At 34.0% G+C, this 20,073-nt stretch overlaps 1 protein-coding gene across 1 annotated transcript in view; it reads left to right on the top strand.

Annotated features, from left to right (window-relative positions):
- ABCA12 (ATP binding cassette subfamily A member 12) overlaps positions 1-20,073 on the top strand; it is a 793,480-nt gene that overhangs the window by 252,964 nt on the left and 520,443 nt on the right. Inside the window, exons 22-24 of the mRNA XM_044075367.1 lie at positions 13,069-13,268; positions 14,269-14,399; positions 18,467-18,615. Of these exons, the coding sequence (XP_043931302.1) occupies positions 13,069-13,268; positions 14,269-14,399; positions 18,467-18,615 (480 nt within the window). The remainder of the gene's footprint in view (positions 1-13,068; positions 13,269-14,268; positions 14,400-18,466; positions 18,616-20,073) is intronic.

Here is a 20,073-nt window from a genome sequence, read left to right as displayed (position 1 = left end):
TCAGTATTTCGCGCCCATAAAATGGAATCCTGAAAACAGTGAAAACTCAGAAGCATGAAATTCAAAACCTTGCATACTGGAGATTTTGAATTAGTGCTTCTGGTGCTTCGCTGTGGTTATGGCTTCAGGTAACTGTTTATGTGTTAAGGGTTTTGGGTAGGCACTGTGGTGTGTGTAAGTGTGTTTTGTTGCTGTGATGTGTGTGTGTAAGGAGAATGTAGCTTGTGTGGAGGTGTTTTGTGTGTTTTTGAATGTAGTGCGACCTCAGAGTTAGAATATTTAAGTAGGGGGGTGTGGGACAGAGCTTGTGTTTGTGTGTGGGGAGGAAGGTGTGTGTTTGTGTATAGCAAAAGCGCTAATTCAAAATCTCCGGTATGTGAGATTTTGAATTTCGCACTTCTGAGTTTTCATTCTTTTCAGGATTCCACTTTATGGGCTTGAAATACTGAATTTTGATATTTCAGTATTTCAAGCTTCTAAAGTGAATCCGTCTGAGGACATATTATGTGAGAGACAGAAATAGACTTTAATCAAATCAAGGAATTCCCTTTACTCAGAGTTAGAGCAAGCTTAAGATAAGTATATTAAGTTAGAGGAGGCATATAATTACAACCTCCTAAGAGGGGTACAGCTACCTTGCAAAAAAACATTCACTTAAACTGAACTTTTTTTAAATTTATTGATTTAATTACCTTAGTTTTAGACATCAGGCCCACTTCCAAAAGACTTGCTTTTAGTGTCAGTGACCACTTTAACTGAGAGTTGGTCTTTTGGAATATGTTTCCTGGTGTAATCCTGTTTATAGGCAGGTCTTACATTGAAGTCACTTAACACTGAGAACAACTCTTTTGGAATTAGGGTACAGTTACACTGATAGAAACTTGTTTGTAATCAGTCTCATCATTATTCCATGAAAAGAGGGTGCTGATATTTTGTGACAAAGTAAATTTAATGAACCTTCTGGATCATGTAATGTAATACATGCACTACCCCATGCATTAATGATGCTGTTTCATTGAAACCTGTTCTTCGGGGGAGGTTGAAACAACAAAAGTAAAAACAATCCTTGTTAACTGTGATTTTAACATTTTAATTTAGAAAGTCTTATATGTTGCATTGTATTGCCTACTAGTTTAATATGAGCTCAGCACGAAAAGCATTGATTCAAATGAATAGTGGCAATGATTGTGTGACCTTTTCTTCATTTCAATGAAGTTCTTTCAAGGGAATTTCTTTGTTTCATTAACTATATTTCATTCAAAGCAATCAGTTTATGTTACACTTGCTTCATTTCTTCTGTAGAGATACATTTTCATAAAAGCTTACAGTGTTACAAATTTACTTTTATTTCTTTTTATTGATTTTACAAGTGCCTGTTAAGTTACTGAAAGGTGTATTTTTCCTTTGGGAATGCTAAGCTATTTTGTACATTAAACTTGTTGTCAGTAGTTGTATTTGTTGACTAGGATAGAACACTAATTTCAATGGAACTTTTGCAGATGCAGCCTGGGAGTGCCATCTGGTTAAGTGACTTGCACAGAATCACAGTTAGGCAATGTAGGTTGAGGGAATCAGACCGTTGACCACAGGAAACAGCTTGTTAATAGCTCCTTAATCCTTTGTGCCAACTGCTCAGCTCAGCTCAGAATAAATTCAGAACTAGCAATAAACACCTATTTTGTCATTCAGGTTGTAATTATAAAACCTCAAAATTACCCAAGTCCCATTGACTCTCCCAAACAGAAAAGCATCCTGATTCCTAAATCTGTCAGATGGTATACCTCACCAGTCAACAAGATATACACTATACAGTCAAACCACAGGTTCATAAACTCATCTCATGATTAAATATTATAATACTAGGCATACTGTACCATATATATTCCAGATACCAGCTTTTTGTAAACAATGTACCATAACTATCTGCTTCAAGATGCAAATGATGAGTAATATCTTATCTATATCACTACGGTACTCTTGTTATTATTATGCCCTATTATTTAATTACATGACAGTTCAAACAGAAACTGGTGATGTAATCAAGACTTCTTTCATCAGTGCAACACCTGAATGAAATCCTCCCTTTTCCATTACTTGCTTTGACCTCAACAGTGATTATATTTAGAAAGAAGTTGCAGGGCATAAAACACAAGGCAGGTATGAAGGAGTTGCCTTATACTTCATCCATAGCAGAACTTTCAACAACTTTTGTTGGGCAGTTTTGAAGAGCTATCCAGTCAATGGAATGGGATATAATCAAACTAACCACATTCTGTACAATGTCCACATAACTGTGCTGCTTACAACACTTTTACTCTATTGTTTTACACTGTGCATCTGTGACTAGGTCATGGCTGGAAATAAACATTCATTAATCTTAAAAATGAATGAAATAAATAAATAACACTACTATTTTTTATTTTATTTTTTTCAAGTCATTTTCGCCTCTGTGTCTACCAACTATAAAGCCCTCCCCTCATGGGTACTGAGCTAGAGCATACTCAAATACAGGGACCTCATCCTGTATATGAATGAGCCCCCACAGGACAGTCATCCACGCCACCATGGAGGAATACGTGCACTTGCTGCTACTTGGTCTCCAGTTGTCTGTTGTAGGGAGGAGTCCTTATCCCTACTGCCTGAGGGTCCTGCTTCACCCAACCAGATCAGGGCTGTCTGATAATGGGATGGGATCTAGTCATCTCCAGGCCAGTAAATTACTCTTAACCACTCATGTCTTGCTGCCTGTATAACTGGGAACAGCAACTATATGGGTTTTACTAGTTACACCCTAGCCCCATCCAATGGTGGCTGATGTAGGCACCATGTTGCAGTAAGGTAACCAGTACCCTCGCCATGATATGTATGTGGTCACACACACGTGCCACTTCATAGCTGCCTTCGAGAACTTGGGATGCCAAGCCTGTTTCTGCCCAGATTATACCGACTGCAACCCTCAGTGTATAAAACAGCAATGACAACTATTTACCACTGCACTGTCCCCTAGAATGTGCTAGTCAGCATTGTCTGCTTGCTGCGACCCTCCCACCCACCCATCTGCCTCTTTCAGTACCTGAGACACTATCTGAACTCAAGTCATCTGTGCCATACACAGGGCTTTATCCCTCTACACAGCAAAAACCAGGAACCAAAAACCAAAAATAATCACAAGGAAAATGAGATCCACGAAAGACAATGGGTGTATTGCAAACAACATGAACAGTGAAATCGATTGACCTAGGTTTTGTCCACAAAATCGGACTTCTTCAGAATACTAATCATCCCTCAAACCACACCTTAAATGCCAAAATGAATTCACACCATGACACTTAAAATTAAAAACAATTAATGAATTAGCCCAATCTATTAACTATAAAATAATCTTCTATTGAAATACTTATCATATAAATCAAAATAAAATTAAAATCTTGAACATATTAAATACATATTTAATGGTATATCTAATAAAACACATTACAATAAATTTAATGTAATAATATTTAAAAATTAATTGTGCATGTATATGTCTATGTATATCTTTTACAATTGCACATATAAAAAAAGAACATTCTGCTCAAATCAAAGTGTTATTAGAGAAACAACCTACTGAATCGACTTTATCAACTGGCAGTAGTTTAGGCTTGCCGCTTACTCAAGCCACGCCAAATTTATCTAATAGAGGTATTAGCAATATGAACAATACTACAAGTGATCACAGTAAAAATTCCCCTGTTTCGCGATCTGAACCTGACCAAGTTGATAGTGAGCGTTGGATGAATTGCCATTTCAGTTTCCATTTTGGTGGTAATTCTTCTGACAAATCTGGAACGGCAGTTAACAAGACTCTGGCTGAACAGCTTAAGAATTTTGAAACAAAACTTTTTAAATTGAGAAGAACCCAATTGGAAAATAGTTATTTGTGTAAGAACATTGAACTTGGACTGGTGCCGAAAGGCTTACGTGTATGGTGTTACCCGAATGGGATTGATGGAAATAAAGATATGATTAATGAACTGCATGTTCTATTCAACAAAACAGGCTTAGGCATTATGGATATTATGGTGAAGTACAATAAGTACAAAAGTGATGCTTACTTATCTGAACGTGAAATTATTAATGATGCCATTGTCAAGGATTTGTTGTTCGGACATTATTACACCAACTACATTAACATTTTGAATGAGGTTGACCACAGTTGTGATGCTATTTACCAAAAGAAATTACATAAAAGTCAGAGGGACACTAAAGTATATGAATCGGGCCAAGTGTATCTGCAATCAAGGGCTGTCCCTGGTAGGTATAGCAACAGTGTGGGGGCATCCAATCAGGAAGCAGAATGTGAGGTGACGCATACATCGGATTTGCAAGCGGCAGATAAAGATTCAAATGTTGACGCTGTGAGTCCTTTAGTGGACAGTTTAAGACTCTCGGAGAGAATTCGAAACAAGGATTTATCATACGAGGAGAGGGAATTTGGTCAGCTGGGAGCTCGACCAAAAAAGAGATACCCCACCAACAATGTGCAGAACGAATATTGGAGACCAAGAAGATGAACAGTCTTTCTCTTTTGGGGGAAGAAACTGTGGACAAGTCGATGGATAAGCTTTTGACTATGCAGCAGCCCGCATTTGACTATAAGAATCATATCTTTAATCAGTCCGTTGGTTCTTTTGAACTATTTTATCATGACTCCGATGAATTAAATGATTCTTTTAAGAATACCACTGGTAAAAATTTGCATTTAACTACTGCATTTGAACAGTGTTTCACCAATAATTCATTTTGCATGTATAGTTCAGATTTTTACATGAATAGTTTATTGGGAAATGAACATTCTGCTATACAACCTGATTTTGATTTGTTAAATTTGAGCACACATACTGAGTTAAATGAAATTAACGGAAAGTTGATTGAATTTTATCCTCGTGAATGTCACAATCTCGAGGATGGTAGAGAAGTGCATAATAATGTTTTCAATTATAAGCAAGTCACTTCATTGAATGTATTAGAGTCGTCCACTGAAGTGGTTATAACTAGTGAGCTATGTGATTTAGGTATAACACAGGATGTTGATACTTTAGGGGCCATTGACAATTTTGAACAAAACTCTGGCAATGAAGGAATTGTATGTTTTAATTATGACGTTAATAAATCTATTTGTAGTATTGTGGGGATGGATAGTTTTGAGTTAGAGAGAGACATGTTAAATTCGACACAGTTGGGTATTTTAAGTAAACCTACAATTATTGAAAACAGTGCACATGATTTTAAATTATATAATTACTCCCATTTTTCTTTTAATACTGATTTTGTTAATCTTTTTTCTAAAGGTTTTACCTTTGTTCCTTGTAGAACAGGTTATTTGGTAGATACACTTATTGATTTGAAATTGTTTATATGCAAAATGAACTTGAAGGTTCATTTTGAAGCTGCCAATACAACTCAGTTAACGGACAAGCAAGATTGTTTGTCCAAACCGAGCACATTTAATCCACCTTTGAACCCTATGATAGCTACATTTGAAAAAAATGTGTGAATTGGACATCAGAGAACATTTTACACATCAGAAGAGGCAATCACATCTTAATATGACAGAAGAAGAGTATGCCTCAATTGAAACTATAGGTAAAATTGATAACATACGTATTATGAAGCCGGACAAAGGCAACGGTGTGGTGATTGTAGATAATAATGATTATATCAGTATTATGATGTCCATGTTAATGGAAGATAATTATGATGAAACCAGTATAAATGAAATCAACATTGCATATAAAAAAGTGGATATTGTGTTAGAGGATATGTTATTTCAGGGTGAAATAACTGAATATGATTATGAATTTATGAGTAATCCTTATCAAGTGGTTAGTGGAATTTTTGGCATCCCCAAAATACACAAATGACTAGATAATGTTCAATTTAGTCCTATTGTGGATGGTAAGAGAAGTAAAACTTGTTTTATTAGTCAATATTTGGACCATCATATGAAATTAGGTTTGAAGTGTTTCCCTTACATAATTAAAGATTCTTGGGATTTTTTTAGAGAAACTGAAGGCCTTTGAAATTGATGGTAATATAACTCTTCTTACCATTGATGTATGCAATTTGTTTACGGTTATTCCTCATGATATTGGTTTGACATGGTTAGAGGAGCAAATGGCAGCAACAGGTATATTTGAGCAAGACCAAATTAATGTTATGGTTAGGTTAATGGAAGTGGTCCTGTATAACAATTTTATATTTTTTGAGGGGCACTATTTTAGGCAATGTAATGGAGTGGCCATGTGCCCCTACATATGCCAATTATATCATGGCATATTGGGAGAATCATTTTTTATTCACCAGTGCATATAGTAAGTACATTAAAATGTACACACAATTTTTGGATGATATATTTATTATATGGGAGGGTGAATTGGTTATATTGAATGCTTTTATTAAATATATTAACAATAATGTTTGGTTTTTAAAGTTTACACATGAGTATAGTATTGCTACTATTACATACCTGGATGTTAGACTTACCCTTGATAAGACACAGGGTAGATTTAAATCTAAGATTTATAGGAAATCCACCTTCTCGAATTCTTATCTTCTGTACAGCAGTTGGCATCCTAACCATGAAAAGAAAGCTATTGTTAAAGGTCAGATGGTTAGAGCAGCCAGGATGGTTAGTGATGATTTAGAATTCGTAGAATAATTAAATTATTTAACTTCCTTGTTTTTGAAGAGAGGTTATCCACAGAATTTATGTATGGAATTGTTTAATGAGGTTCAAGGTAAAAGATATAGTAGATTTTATAAATCTATTCTTAATTCTGGTATTGTTACAATAAATTCTGCAAGGCCTGTTCCACAACAAACTTTAGGGAATGCTCCTTTAATATTTATTTCGACTTACAATGGGGATTCAGACTTTATTACAAGGATGATTGTTAAAAACTGGGGTATTTTTCAATTGAATAAAACCGTAGGATCAAAGTTCACTAACACACTTAGATTTGTATTTAGGAAGGATGTTCATCATACAAAAATGTTAACATGAGTAGGGTGTTGGGCAATTTCAAATGTGGTAGGTATACTATATGCTCTCACATTCTACAAACGGGTAGTAAGTTGGTGGTTAATAATCAATATATTTGTATTGCTGGTCATTTTAACTGTTATAGTAAGAATGTTGTTTATCTTGCTAAATGTCAACATTGTGCGGCCTTCTATGTAGGTAAAACCTGTAGGCAGTTTAGGGAGAGGGTCAGGGAACATCTTTTAGATATGAAACATCTCAAGTCCACTAATGCCTTGGCCAAACACATTGTAGCTCACAATGGACATACATTTAAATTTTGTGTCTTGCAGCAGGTCATTCGTGACCAACAAGGTAGGATTTTAGAGGTGCATTTAGATTTAAGTGAGTTAAAATGGCAATTGAAACTGAATGCACATATTTTTCCTGGTCTTAATGAATACTGCACCGTTAAGCCTGTGCTCAAGCTTAAACATATTATGGGCAAGGTTTAGGAGTGCAGGTGACTATAGCTCATTTTTATTTTTATTTTAATAAATAAAAAAAATGTTATTTGGTATATATTATATATATTTTTTATATACATACATATATATTTTTTTATATGTGCAATTGTAAAAGATATACATAGACATATACATGCACAATAAATTTTTAAATATTAATTTTTAAATATTATTACATTAAATTTATTGTAATGTGTTTTATTAGATATACCATTAAATATGTATTTAATATGTTCAAGATTTAAATTTTATTTTGATTTATATGATAAGTATTTCAATAGAAGATTATTTTATAGTTAATAGATTGGGCTAATTAATTAATTGTTTTTAATTTTAAGTGTCATGGTGTGAATTCATTTTGGTATTTAAGGTGTGGTTTGAGGGATGATTAGTATTCTGAAGAAGTCCGATTTTGTGGACGAAACCTAGGTCAATTGATTTCACTGTTCGTGTTATTTGCAATAAACCCATTGACTTTCATGGATCTCTTTATCCCTCTATGCAAGAGATCTAGAAGTAATTGATACTCATACACAGCTAAACATTTAAATATATATATATATATATATATATATATATATATATATATATATATATACACACACACACACATACACACACGCATGCTGTGGCACACACACACACACACACACACACACACACACACACACACACATATATATATATATATATATATATATATATATATATATATATATATATATATACCTACACATATACATAGAGAGAGAGAGAGAGAGAGGGACAGAGACTAATGTCTAGAAATATATGAATTACCCATTAGTCTGGTGTATGATAGATAAAATATCTTGTACTAGGTTCAGGAAATATGTTTCAAAGCCTCTCATCTTATGACTTCCATAATGCAACAGTACAAAATACTAAATGCATCATACAAATGAAGCTCATATATATTGATGTTATCTACATTTTTACTTTTTAATGCCTTAGTAGTGCTTCACAATGATTTCAGTGGGCTACGTTAATTATCTTGTTTTTTTTTTTTTTTTGAACAGGAACTAAGTCTGTACATGTTTTAGGAACAGCTGTCTAATGAATGTTTTTTCATCTGTGGTTCCTGATATAAATTTCAGTTTCTTGAAGTGCATTTCATTTATTTGAAAAAAATATATTAGTTATTTATTTATTTTTATTTGTTTATTAGTTAGAGCACTAATCAGACATGATTAATCACTGGCTCAGCCCAAGATGCAAGGTTTAACAAGAACAAATAAAGTAACAAATGCAAAAAACTGTATAAGAACATTTACAAAGAGTATATGATCTTTGTACAGAATTGAAATAATTTTGCATCATTGGAAATTTATTATAGGGTTTATGTTAGACTTTGCTAGTTTTATAGTCTAGTTTTTTTAGTTAGTTTACATAGTTAGAATTAAGTGAATGTGATCCATTTTGCCAGTAATACCTATTTTTGTTTGGCTATATTTGATTAGTATTTTACTTAGTATCATAGGATCATAGGAGGTTACTAGGCTAATGGCCCTAGAGCCCTTTAAACTTAGACATTTATGCTCCAATTCTCCCAATTATAAATGCCTGCAAGCTATGGTATATGCCAGTGTGTTAGGGCTACAAACTGCCCCTGTCCATAAGAACCACAAGCAACCAGCCAGGGATAAATTTGTGAATTGGGATTTCCCATCCATTGGTCATTATGTTTGAAAAGGCTTAGGGAAGAGCTCTGTTTCACATGAATGGAGACTATGTTCCAGAGAAGTGGTAACTGTGTCCCTCCAACATGTTTTGTTTGTTACAGAAAAGGTTTAGATCCTTAGATTGGGTATTTCTAGTGTTGTTTGTTTTGCGAATGTATTGCAGATCCATCAGGGCTAGATCACAGAATGTCTTGTAGGATTAGCTTCAAATTATTTTATTTTAATTTTCTCATTCTAATAAGATGAATTTTGTTAATAAGGCTTGATTTAGATAGGCAGTGTTGTTTTTATGGGGCACTGTAAGGCTGAAATGTGTGTGCATTATGTGTAAAGATACTGTTTTTTAACATTGTGATGAAGTGGGAAAGAGGGTTGTGTTTTAGTTTATTTTTTGTTTTCTTGTGCATTCTAAATTAAATTAAGTGTAGGTTAGTGTTTATGGTTGTTTTAGGTGGACACTGGTATTTGGAGACATGCTGATGTTCCCTTTTATGTGTGAATGTATGCAGTTTGTACAGTTATAATTTTTACACTGTAGTGAATGGGAAATGAGGTCTATGTTTGGTTTATTTGGCTTTTACATTGTAGTAATTGAGACATAGGGCTTCACCTTGTTTTATTTGTTTTTAATTACCATTTTTTTACACTAAACTAAAAAAAGTTTTGGATTTAGGACATTTGTTTGGGTAGATTATGATGCTTCTAGGATAATTTAGTGTCTCTTTTTTCTGTGTGTAGTATGCAAAGCTATAAATATACAAATGGACTCAGTGAACCAATGCTTTATTAAATTCCTCAAACATCTGTATTTTTAGCAGTTTTGCAGCCTAAACCAATGTTACATAAAGTGTTTGAATTTTACAAAACATCCTAATGGTTAAAAAAGTGATTCCCTCCAACAGAAGTCATGCTGAACATCAAAACTCTGATAACCGAGAAATGAAGAATACTAATGGCTGAAATAAAAAATGGTGAAAAACTTTACTTCAGGTGTTTTTGATCAGAAGACACCAAGGAGCAGAACACTGATCTCTATTTTCCATGGAAGTCATTACCTAGGAGATTTCTAAGTGTGCTTGGCAGAGATGCCCTAGTTTGGGAGATTTATCTCTTCTTCAAGTTGGTAGAACTGTGGAGTTGCTATATGTAAGTTTATAGTGGAAGGCTTGCTCTCACATTGGAGGGTGCAGTGGAACTTGTCCCTGAAAAAGAAAACATTTGTTAATGTTTTTGCCATTTTGTATTCCAGGCATTAAGTTTCAGCATTTCTGATGTTTGTATTGGAACCCATAAAAACAGGCCATCTTCTTCTTCCATTAACATTTGTGGGGTAGAAATCACATACGCTTTAAAGAACACATTAAAGACACTCAGATTTCCAGAATTTTATAACTCTAGTATGCATTCCCATCAAAAAGAAATTCAATCACAAAATATACTACAAAGTAAAAAAAAAAAAAACAGGAAAGAAAAATCAACATATTTCTCTCATTTATTTCATAGGAAGGAAAAGCTAAACAAAAGTATAACAACCACAAAAGCACATCTATACTACTAGCAAGATCATTAACATAAATCAAAAATAGCAATGATAAATTTAATTCAAATTAAGAAAAACAGAGATATCATTAAAATACTTATAAATATATAGGTTGTTTTTCAATCATTTTTATGGGCTAGCAGTTAATCACATGTAGAAAAATCCCAAGTAAGCAATAACAACATACAGAAACTCATCCCCCACTTATATCAAAAATAAGTGCTACAATAAAAATCCTAAAACACCCACAAAATAAAGATGAATAATACTTTAAATGAAGAACACCAGTCAGTCAGAACATGGAAAACTGGCAGTAAGATACTACATAAAAACTTAAATAAAATTCAACAAAAATATACAATGCAACCAAATATACATAAAATGCAATATTGTACCACAAAAATTACAAATAAACATAACAACAAATAAAATATTTGCAGAATTGACATTGGTAAAAACACAAAACATCCTATCTCAGATTTTCTTGGTTAAAACCAGCCATGTTACCTAAAATAAGGTACTTTCTAAATTACCTGGAGCGATAAAAATATAGGAAAAATATAACAGAAAATCTCCCTACAAAACACTAAAGCAAAACTTAACCTTATATAATATTATATCCCTATACCAGTACTACTGACACACACAACAAATACCACATCATTAAAAAGTACAAAACTGCATTCCAAAAACAGCAAAAGAAGTAGACTGGAACACAGCCTCACTGTGCGGGTTAAAAATTATTTAATCCAAACTTAAAACCAGCCTGCTTCTTTTGCTGTTTTTGTGACTTGTTTTGAAGTGGAAGACTGGTTATTTCCAGACAGAAGCCTTTTTTCTCTTTGGATTGCTACAAACTTGCATCCCCATCCAACAGGAATGAATGTCAGACAGCAATATACAAAAACACATGGACAAAAAACAGATACGTGGGATATGAGGTACCTACATTGTGATAAATGAAAAGTTTGTTACTGTAGGCTATGGAAACTTGGTTCATGTAGTGGCATTGCCATGCTGTAACAGATATTGTATTTATCATGCCCAAATATCACAGACACACACACACACACACACACACACACACACACACACACACACACACACACACACGATACTTATACTTCATTGAAATGTCTGAGATTGTTACTATCTTATTGAAAGTTGCAGATTGTGGTTTGCATAACTGCAGTGTGTTGTTGTATTGTCGAGCCAGTAGTGTACACTCAGGAGACTTTTCCTTCTTCTGTTCTGTAGTGTGACTGTGGAGGTGGTCTATATAATTTAGGGGATACTGGGGGGCAAAGTCCCCACATAATGGATGCAGGGGGGCTTTTCACTTCAAAATTGTTTTTAATTATTTTTAAGTTAGACTTTTCAGAGTTGCATTTTGAAAAATGTTATTCAAATTCTGTTATCTCAAAAAAATGTAGGGAAACACACACACACACACACACACACACACACACACATATATATATATATATATATATATATATATATATATATATATATATATGAACATACACACACATATATGCAAGTGTGTATATATATATATATATATATATATATATGTGTGTGTGTGTGTGTGTGTGTGTGTGTGTAGATAGATAGCTATAGATATATGTGTCTACGTCTTATCAAATTTGCAATGTACTGAACGTTAGTTTGCTGACGCTAGTTGTACAAAAGTACACTCTTCCGAAATTGCACTATGAATCTCCCTTAACCGAAAGAGTTACTGTAGAAGAAGTAGACTGATATATATGTGAATTGATAAACATCGTGGCATACATATATATATATATATATATATATATATATATATATATGTATATATATATATATATATATATATATATATATATAGAGAGAGAGAGAGAGAGAGATAAATTATATATATAGTACTTTTACTAAATGATTTTTAATACATTTATCATTGCACTTGTCCCCATGTTGTGCCTGAAATCCATCCACTATTGTTGTGTTCTCTTACTTGATCAACAAACTAGTGAACAAAATAAATAAATACATTATAGCTTGACATCATGATGGGAACAGGCTGCTTTCTATATTTTCAAATCAAAGTACTACAGTAGCTAAGTGATCTATATTATGTAATATGATTAATATAATTCATGCTCATTCTGATTTCTTGGATTTTTTTTAGAATTGGCCTTATTCGAAGAAAATGTGAAGTACAATAGGCATTTTTGTAAATGATGCAAGCTCTATACAATGATATATGGTTTGATTTACGCATTACAGCAGAGATGATGTGTGCTATTTTCACAGATTTTGAATGCGGACGAAATCGTAACTAATGGCAATCCAAAACTGATTGTTTTGACTGTGGCCCAGCTCCTGCAGGAATTCCTTCCAGAAGAATACAACCTAAGTAAAGCATTCAGTGTGTCACAGCAGCTCCTAAATAAGTGGTTTACAGCAATTTCAGAAATGCAGAGTAACCCCAGTAATTTCACAGAATGGGATCTGTAAGTGTCATATGTTTCTACAAAAGTCATGCATACAACAAATTATAAATATTCATATTATGCTAAGAATGATGTATTTGGGCAGCTAGCTGGGTTTCTATCTCCAGATATCTTCTGCTAATCAACAACTGATGACATCCAAATTTTGTTCATATTGTACAACCCGCTCAGTATAGGCAGTGCACTGTATTACCTTGACAGCACTTCCAGCTGACTACAGATTCATACTTCTGAACTGTGGCATAATCCTTTGAAGTAATAACATAAGTGAGAAGCTTCAGTTTTTTTCTAATCCTAAATGTCAATAAAACTGCAAAATGTAAACAATTTATCTAGTGCTATCAAACAACCATATTTTCTTTTTTTCAGGCATTCCTTTCCATTTTTGTGTTTAGCAATAACAAACTTTAGTGCATACGTTCCCTGAAATATGATAAGACACTGAATTCAGTGTACATTTGTTTCTTCATGTTAATGCCCAAGCTACAGTTTTGCAGTACTTACTCTCTAACCCTTGTCAGTCATGGTGTTCAGTTTAAGACTTTCACAGGACAAGATGGCAGCAGTGCAGATACATTAAAATGCAGCCATCTTAGTCCCTAATGCCAGATAACTGAAGTTATTTATTGCTAACTGTCCATTAGTGTTAACGATAATAATGAAAGTGACTGTGGTGACCAATGCACTACTAATGCTATCAATGTACATGACATGTGATACAGCAAGCCAATCAAGAATGTGAAAGAGCAAAGTACCACCTCTTACTATAATCTTAAGAATCTATTAAGCCCAGCTGTAACAGTCATTCCAATGTCTTATATTGTGATCTTTGTCTTCACAACCACTATACTGACTATTAGTTAGAGGAAACACTAACATGTTTATCAAGACTATAGAGATAATATCTGCACAAAATAATGATTGAAAATATGAAATGATTTCCTAATATTAAAACTGTTGACATTTGAGTTTACTCAGAAGTATAATTATATTTTAATAGATTCACCCGTCTTTTGGAAGCACTGATTTCTTCTGTAAAGGAATTTCCAGGCTGGGAAACAGTTCAAACCAACCTTTTAATAGAGAAGGCCATTGCAGATATAACAGCAGAATATTTTAAGCATGAAGCAGGTAAGCACAATGCACTTTGGTTCTGATCAGTAGTAAGGTACGTGTGCCTACTGTTTATTCATAATCTTTATTTCTTTACTAGTTATTGCATTATGCAAATGCAATGAAATAATGATCTTTCTTGTCTGTAATGCAGATCTGTTTCTGCTTAGCTGCACAGTTGATTGTGCTGAGGCATTATTGGAATATGTAGATTTACCCAAGTTTATGTGTACTTAACAGGTATGAACATGCAATCTCCTACTTCCAGTGCCGGTGGGCTGGACACTTAACTATACCACATGGAATGTGTTTTTTTTTATTCTAGGCACTTGAATATAGTTATCATGCATTGCATATATGAACCATAAATACAAGCTGTACATGTTTTGAGAAGGCAGGCTAATTTATGTATTATTCGTCATATACTCTTATTGCACACTGCCACACATTAAGTATTACCTTTGGACTATGCCTTTAGATTTATTTATCCTACTGATTACTATATCACATACTTCACTACTTCTGTTATGTAGTCAGTCACCACCTTCAGCACATTCCTCACTCAAAAGTTAATACCACTCACTGTTCACTCTTTAATTACATGCTACTAGTGTACAACTACTACTTTATTCAATAAGCACTTCTTACTCTAAAGCTAAAAATATGAAATATTCCTTAGTAACACTCAACATTTTTTTCTGTCTCCTTCATTTTATCCTTTATGTACAAATAATCTTATCATCTTCCAGTTTGTTCGAATCCGTTTAGCTGGTGAACTTATTCTTTTAGAAGTGTTTGCTCAGATTATTTGCTAATTTATAATTGCTCTGCTTTAATATTTCCTGTTCTTGCTTTGCATGCATTATATCTGACTGCGTGGGATTCTGCCTCTGTTGCATGGCATTATAGATTCTTCTGTGGGATTGATTCTTCTTTGAAATAATTCTGTTATTGATGCCTCTATAATTTGCTAATTGCAGCTTATTCTGTTATTGATGCCTCTATAATTTGCTAATTGCAGATTTTTTATTTACCTTTCCAAGACTCACAATGTGCCTGAAAAGGGTCCTTGGCCCAGTACACCTACCCAGTTAACAAACTGAAATAAATGAATGCAAATAAAGTATGCAAGGCCAATACTTTTGGCTGATCTTCTGAAAGGAATGCTACACCCAGCTGATGAGAATGAATGTAAATGCCTGTTATGTCAGTAACAGTGGCATGTCAAGTTGTGACAAGTAAACTAACAATACATAAATGCCAGATGAACACCTTCCTTTCTGTGTGCTGAGATTTAACATTCTGGCTGTACCACTACCACTTATCTTCTAAGTCATGTGACTGTCCTAGAGATTGCCACAAATCAGTGTTATCCTTTAGCCCAAAAACATCACTTGGGGGAATATTCAAGCATCCACTATGTGCACCACAGCACATACATTTTTAGAAATAAGGTATTCAGTTTTTGAAATGAGAAGCACTAGCACTAATATATTGTTTCATTAGCATTTCTGGTAACCCATAGAGAACACACAATATGGAGATGCACTGTAGCAGTGGTACAGTTGTCACTAAACTGGAAATATAAACTGTGCTGTATACATCAGGCTTACGGCTTGTCATAACCTTTCTGAATTTGTTTCTCTCTTTTTTGTTTGTATGAGGATGGTGAGGCTTCTCTGTTTATTATTCAAATCGTGACCCTTTCTGTACTACATCATTTTATAGATCTGGTATTTGTGAGTTCATTTTTTTACCTTTTTGGATGCCTTTTATTGATCAAGCCATGCACTTATATTTGAGTTTTTAGTGCTATTAAAAGTGTGGTTGATTTATGCTGCAGTGCAGAATTCTGTTTTATCTGTAATATTAATTTTGTATTTTATTCAAGGGTTGTTACTGTTTTTGTTATTCTTTTTTTTTGTTTTTTGAGTATTTTTGAGTTTGATATTTTTCCTTGTTAAAAGATTTTGAAGATGGTGGCAATTTGCTAAATGTTGTAGTCTGGAAGGCAGTAGGGCTCTCTAGTTAAATATCAGGACTAGGTGACCCGCCTTTATTTTGTCCAACATAGTCGAAAAGATCTGATGCACAGGCAGCTGTTAAATTGGATGGTCAATGTTTCTTCACTGTTTTAGAACAAAAGTTACACTGCTTGATGCCTTAACTAAACAGTGTGATCACATATTAGTAAGGTTTACATCTGCTGTATATTTGTCCAGCAATCAGTGTCTGCTAGACAAGGTAGCAGCCCTTAGTTATTCACTTTTTATTCATTATCTGTTTATGTAGATTGAGATTGGCAGAGAAATAGCTAGTCTACCATTATATAAAAATTAATATAAGTAAATTCACCTATCCCCAGCTATCATATTTATTTTCCTACTTATAGAATTTCCATGACTATGTTTTGATCCAAATAACTTGTCATGCTAAGATCCATTATAAGCTTGCTTCTAACTTATTAAATCATAATTATTTATTTTATTATTTCTTCATATTAGTCCTTTAATTATGTATGCATTCACCATTTTAGCCACATAACATACTCACCATAACTAATTTTACTGTGTCAATGTGGCCAGTTCCACCACTTCTTACCACACTGATATGCTTAGCTTCAAGTAAATGTCATTTCATTAATGTAACACATCTTCAGACATGTTTGTCTCAGTACATTTGAAAGATACAAGTCCACTTCATATATACTGAAAACCTGCATTTTTCATCTTATTAAAATATATATTGCCATAGTATGACAACTTCCAATTCTTCCTCAGTTACATTCCATGCAAACTCCTAAGCAGTCTCACTGCTAGGCAGCTGTTCAAACACCCACAGATTTAATTGTGTTTCTTTGTTGAGGGACACAGTGGTGTAGCAGTTAGCACAGATGTCTCATAGCACTTGGTGCTAGTTTAGTTCTCAACAGCAGTGGCAAATTAATTTTTTGTGGCGTTACACATACCCCTATGCCTGCATGAGTTTTTGGCTTCAGTTTTGGGTTCCTCACATAGCCAAAAGGCAGGCTGTAAATAAATTGGTCATCTTCTAAATTGCCCATAGGCATATATGCCATGTATAAGTCAGTCTATGATCATACATTTCAATCTATTTGTGCAAGAAATCTGAACAAAGCCTTTAAAATGGGGAGACAAAGGCCTAAAAATATGTACAGATTTTACATATGCTTTTATAAACTTGTAAAATTGCTAGAGTAACAGGGTTTGTATTAACATGCATTTTCTGAAGGATTTGAAGTCTGAAACTCAAAATGGATGTCATTAGTTACTGACTTCAGTCCTCAGATTATCCCAGTGATTTGTCAGAAAACCATACATTTTTTTTGAGGAATAGACCAAAAATATAAGGCAAAAATGTGGACATTCTACAGAAATCTGGACAGTTGAGAGGTGTGCAACTGGTGGATGGACTGGCACCAGCTTTATGCTTTGTTTGAATGATTTATGGTCACTGAATACTGACTAAAATTCTAGTACCTCCATGCTCTGAACTGAATAATGAAAGAATAAATGAATTAATTTTACTTACCTGTTAAACAAGTATAAATAAACTGACCCCATCACACTTTTTTCAACCATGAACTGGACCATAAATGCAAGGGTAAGTGTAATATGTATGGGCAGTTTGGAGTAGCCAGTGTAAAAAAAGTATTTCTGCGGTGAAATTGGATGAAACAGAAGTACTCAGCGAAAAACATACATATAAGTGGGGAAAACATGCAAAGTCTCCACATATATATTCACTGGAGATCAGAAAGTAACCTTGATACCTTTGAGTATTCCAGGGTGGTATGCACTGTTGAACTTTTTCCTAAATAAACCCATCTTCATAGCTATCATGACCAAACACATGTTAATGATGATGCTGAAATAAATATTAATTCACTCTGAATGCCATTTGCATGAAGTTGTTAAAGAAGGTAACGCTTTTTTTAATTCAAACTTTTTTAAAACATTTGAAGTGATTATATAACAGCCTTTTTAGTAGGAAGCAATGAACAAGAAAAGCATATAGAATTACAGAGTTTAAATTAATATCAAGTTATATTATTTTCCCTTCAGAATTTCTACACTGCATTAAGGACACCATAGCCAATGTCACAAACCAGATGATTCACTTTTTCCTTGCCAACAATGGAACACTTGTGACTTCAGACTTACAAGAAAATATTGAACATATCATCTACAGAGTCATCAGAACTTTCAAACAGGTATTGCAAGTTTATGATGTGTAAATATGTTTTAATGTACACATGCTGTGAAAGTTTGCAGAGTGGCTATTTAGTCCCTTTTTTCTTAGAAGCGCTTTGCTATTTTTTCCTTGCATCTTTGTTTTTCATTTAATACCTTTGACAGTTATATTTTTGGTGGTAAAGTTGTTAATAATTATGAAAGTAAATGAAAATTATAATGTTCTTTTTGATGATTAATGTTTCAGTCTACCTACTTTATCTGTATGTCCACACCCACAAAAATCATGTCATGGAAAGCATTAGGTAGTGATTAATACACACCAACACAGATGAATTTGATTGGGTTGCTAAACAGTTTATTAAAATATTTGAGGAATGGAGTCAAGATATTTACTTAGAGATCAAAGCTTAAGAGATGAATATATTCATGAAATGCATGAATTTTTTACAGCTTTGAAAGCTGTAACACACTTATCATGGTTATAGGGTCACCAGACAGAAACAGGGTGTCCCCCTGACTAACAACTTTAAAAGGGGTTAGACAACTTCTCACTACCACAGTGTGTGTGTGTGTGTGTGTGTGTGTGTGTGTGTGTGTGTGTGTGTGTGTGTGTGTGTGTGTGTGGTAGAGGGGCACCATGAAGTGCCTTACAACTTTTAAAGCTGTAAAAATACTTCCAGTACTGCAGTAGCTGCTGTCTCTGCTGGGGCATGAAACCTTATCATAACAGCTGTTGAATATATATAACAAAGTTTGTTATTCACATTTTTACCATCAAATAGACACATAGCAAGGTTATATTTTTCTTGATTTAAGAGGATAGTCACCACTCTCAATTTATTACAAGGCATTTTGGATAAGTAAAAACAACTTACTTCTTTAGAAAAGCAGCTGTCAGTCTCGCATGTCTAAGTTTTCTCTTGCATTACAGGCACACTGCCTCCCACCTTCATCCTTATGATTTTTGTTATTCCAGGTTGGTGGGTTACTGCTTTCCTTATCTTCCTAGCATACTTTGTTACGGCAGGGCTCTAGCCTTCCTTTCCCTGTAGCAAAAAAGCTCTCAAGTTCTGGCACCCTTAAATCTGGTTTTATACTATCTCATCTTTGAGTGCTAATGGATATACTGGTGCATGGAAAGAGCCTTAATGCTTTGGAAACTGGCCAGATATCTTATCCTTGGCAGGCTACGTCCTAACTCTACCTAAACAATCAGAAATCCATAATTCTTGTAGCTTACTTCATCCCCCTTCCCCCAGTAAAGTCAAAACTACTAAAATCATATTTAGTTATGTATCATTCACTTTCAACCAAAAAAACATTCTGATCGGTGACCGTAACATAGATTGGATATTTAACAAACCTAACTCTACTTGCCATAATATTAGCCTCTATCATTTTACTCAGCTAATACAACAACCAACCTGATTTGACAAAGTATCCAAAAAATCATCCATACTGGACTGCATACTCTC

This window comes from Protopterus annectens, chromosome 6.part1, assembly GCF_019279795.1.
Source record: "Protopterus annectens isolate FY-2018-M chromosome 6.part1, PAN1.0, whole genome shotgun sequence".
Lineage (NCBI taxonomy): Eukaryota > Metazoa > Chordata > Ceratodontiformes > Protopteridae > Protopterus > Protopterus annectens.
This window is presented reverse-complemented; position numbering and strand designations above follow the sequence as displayed.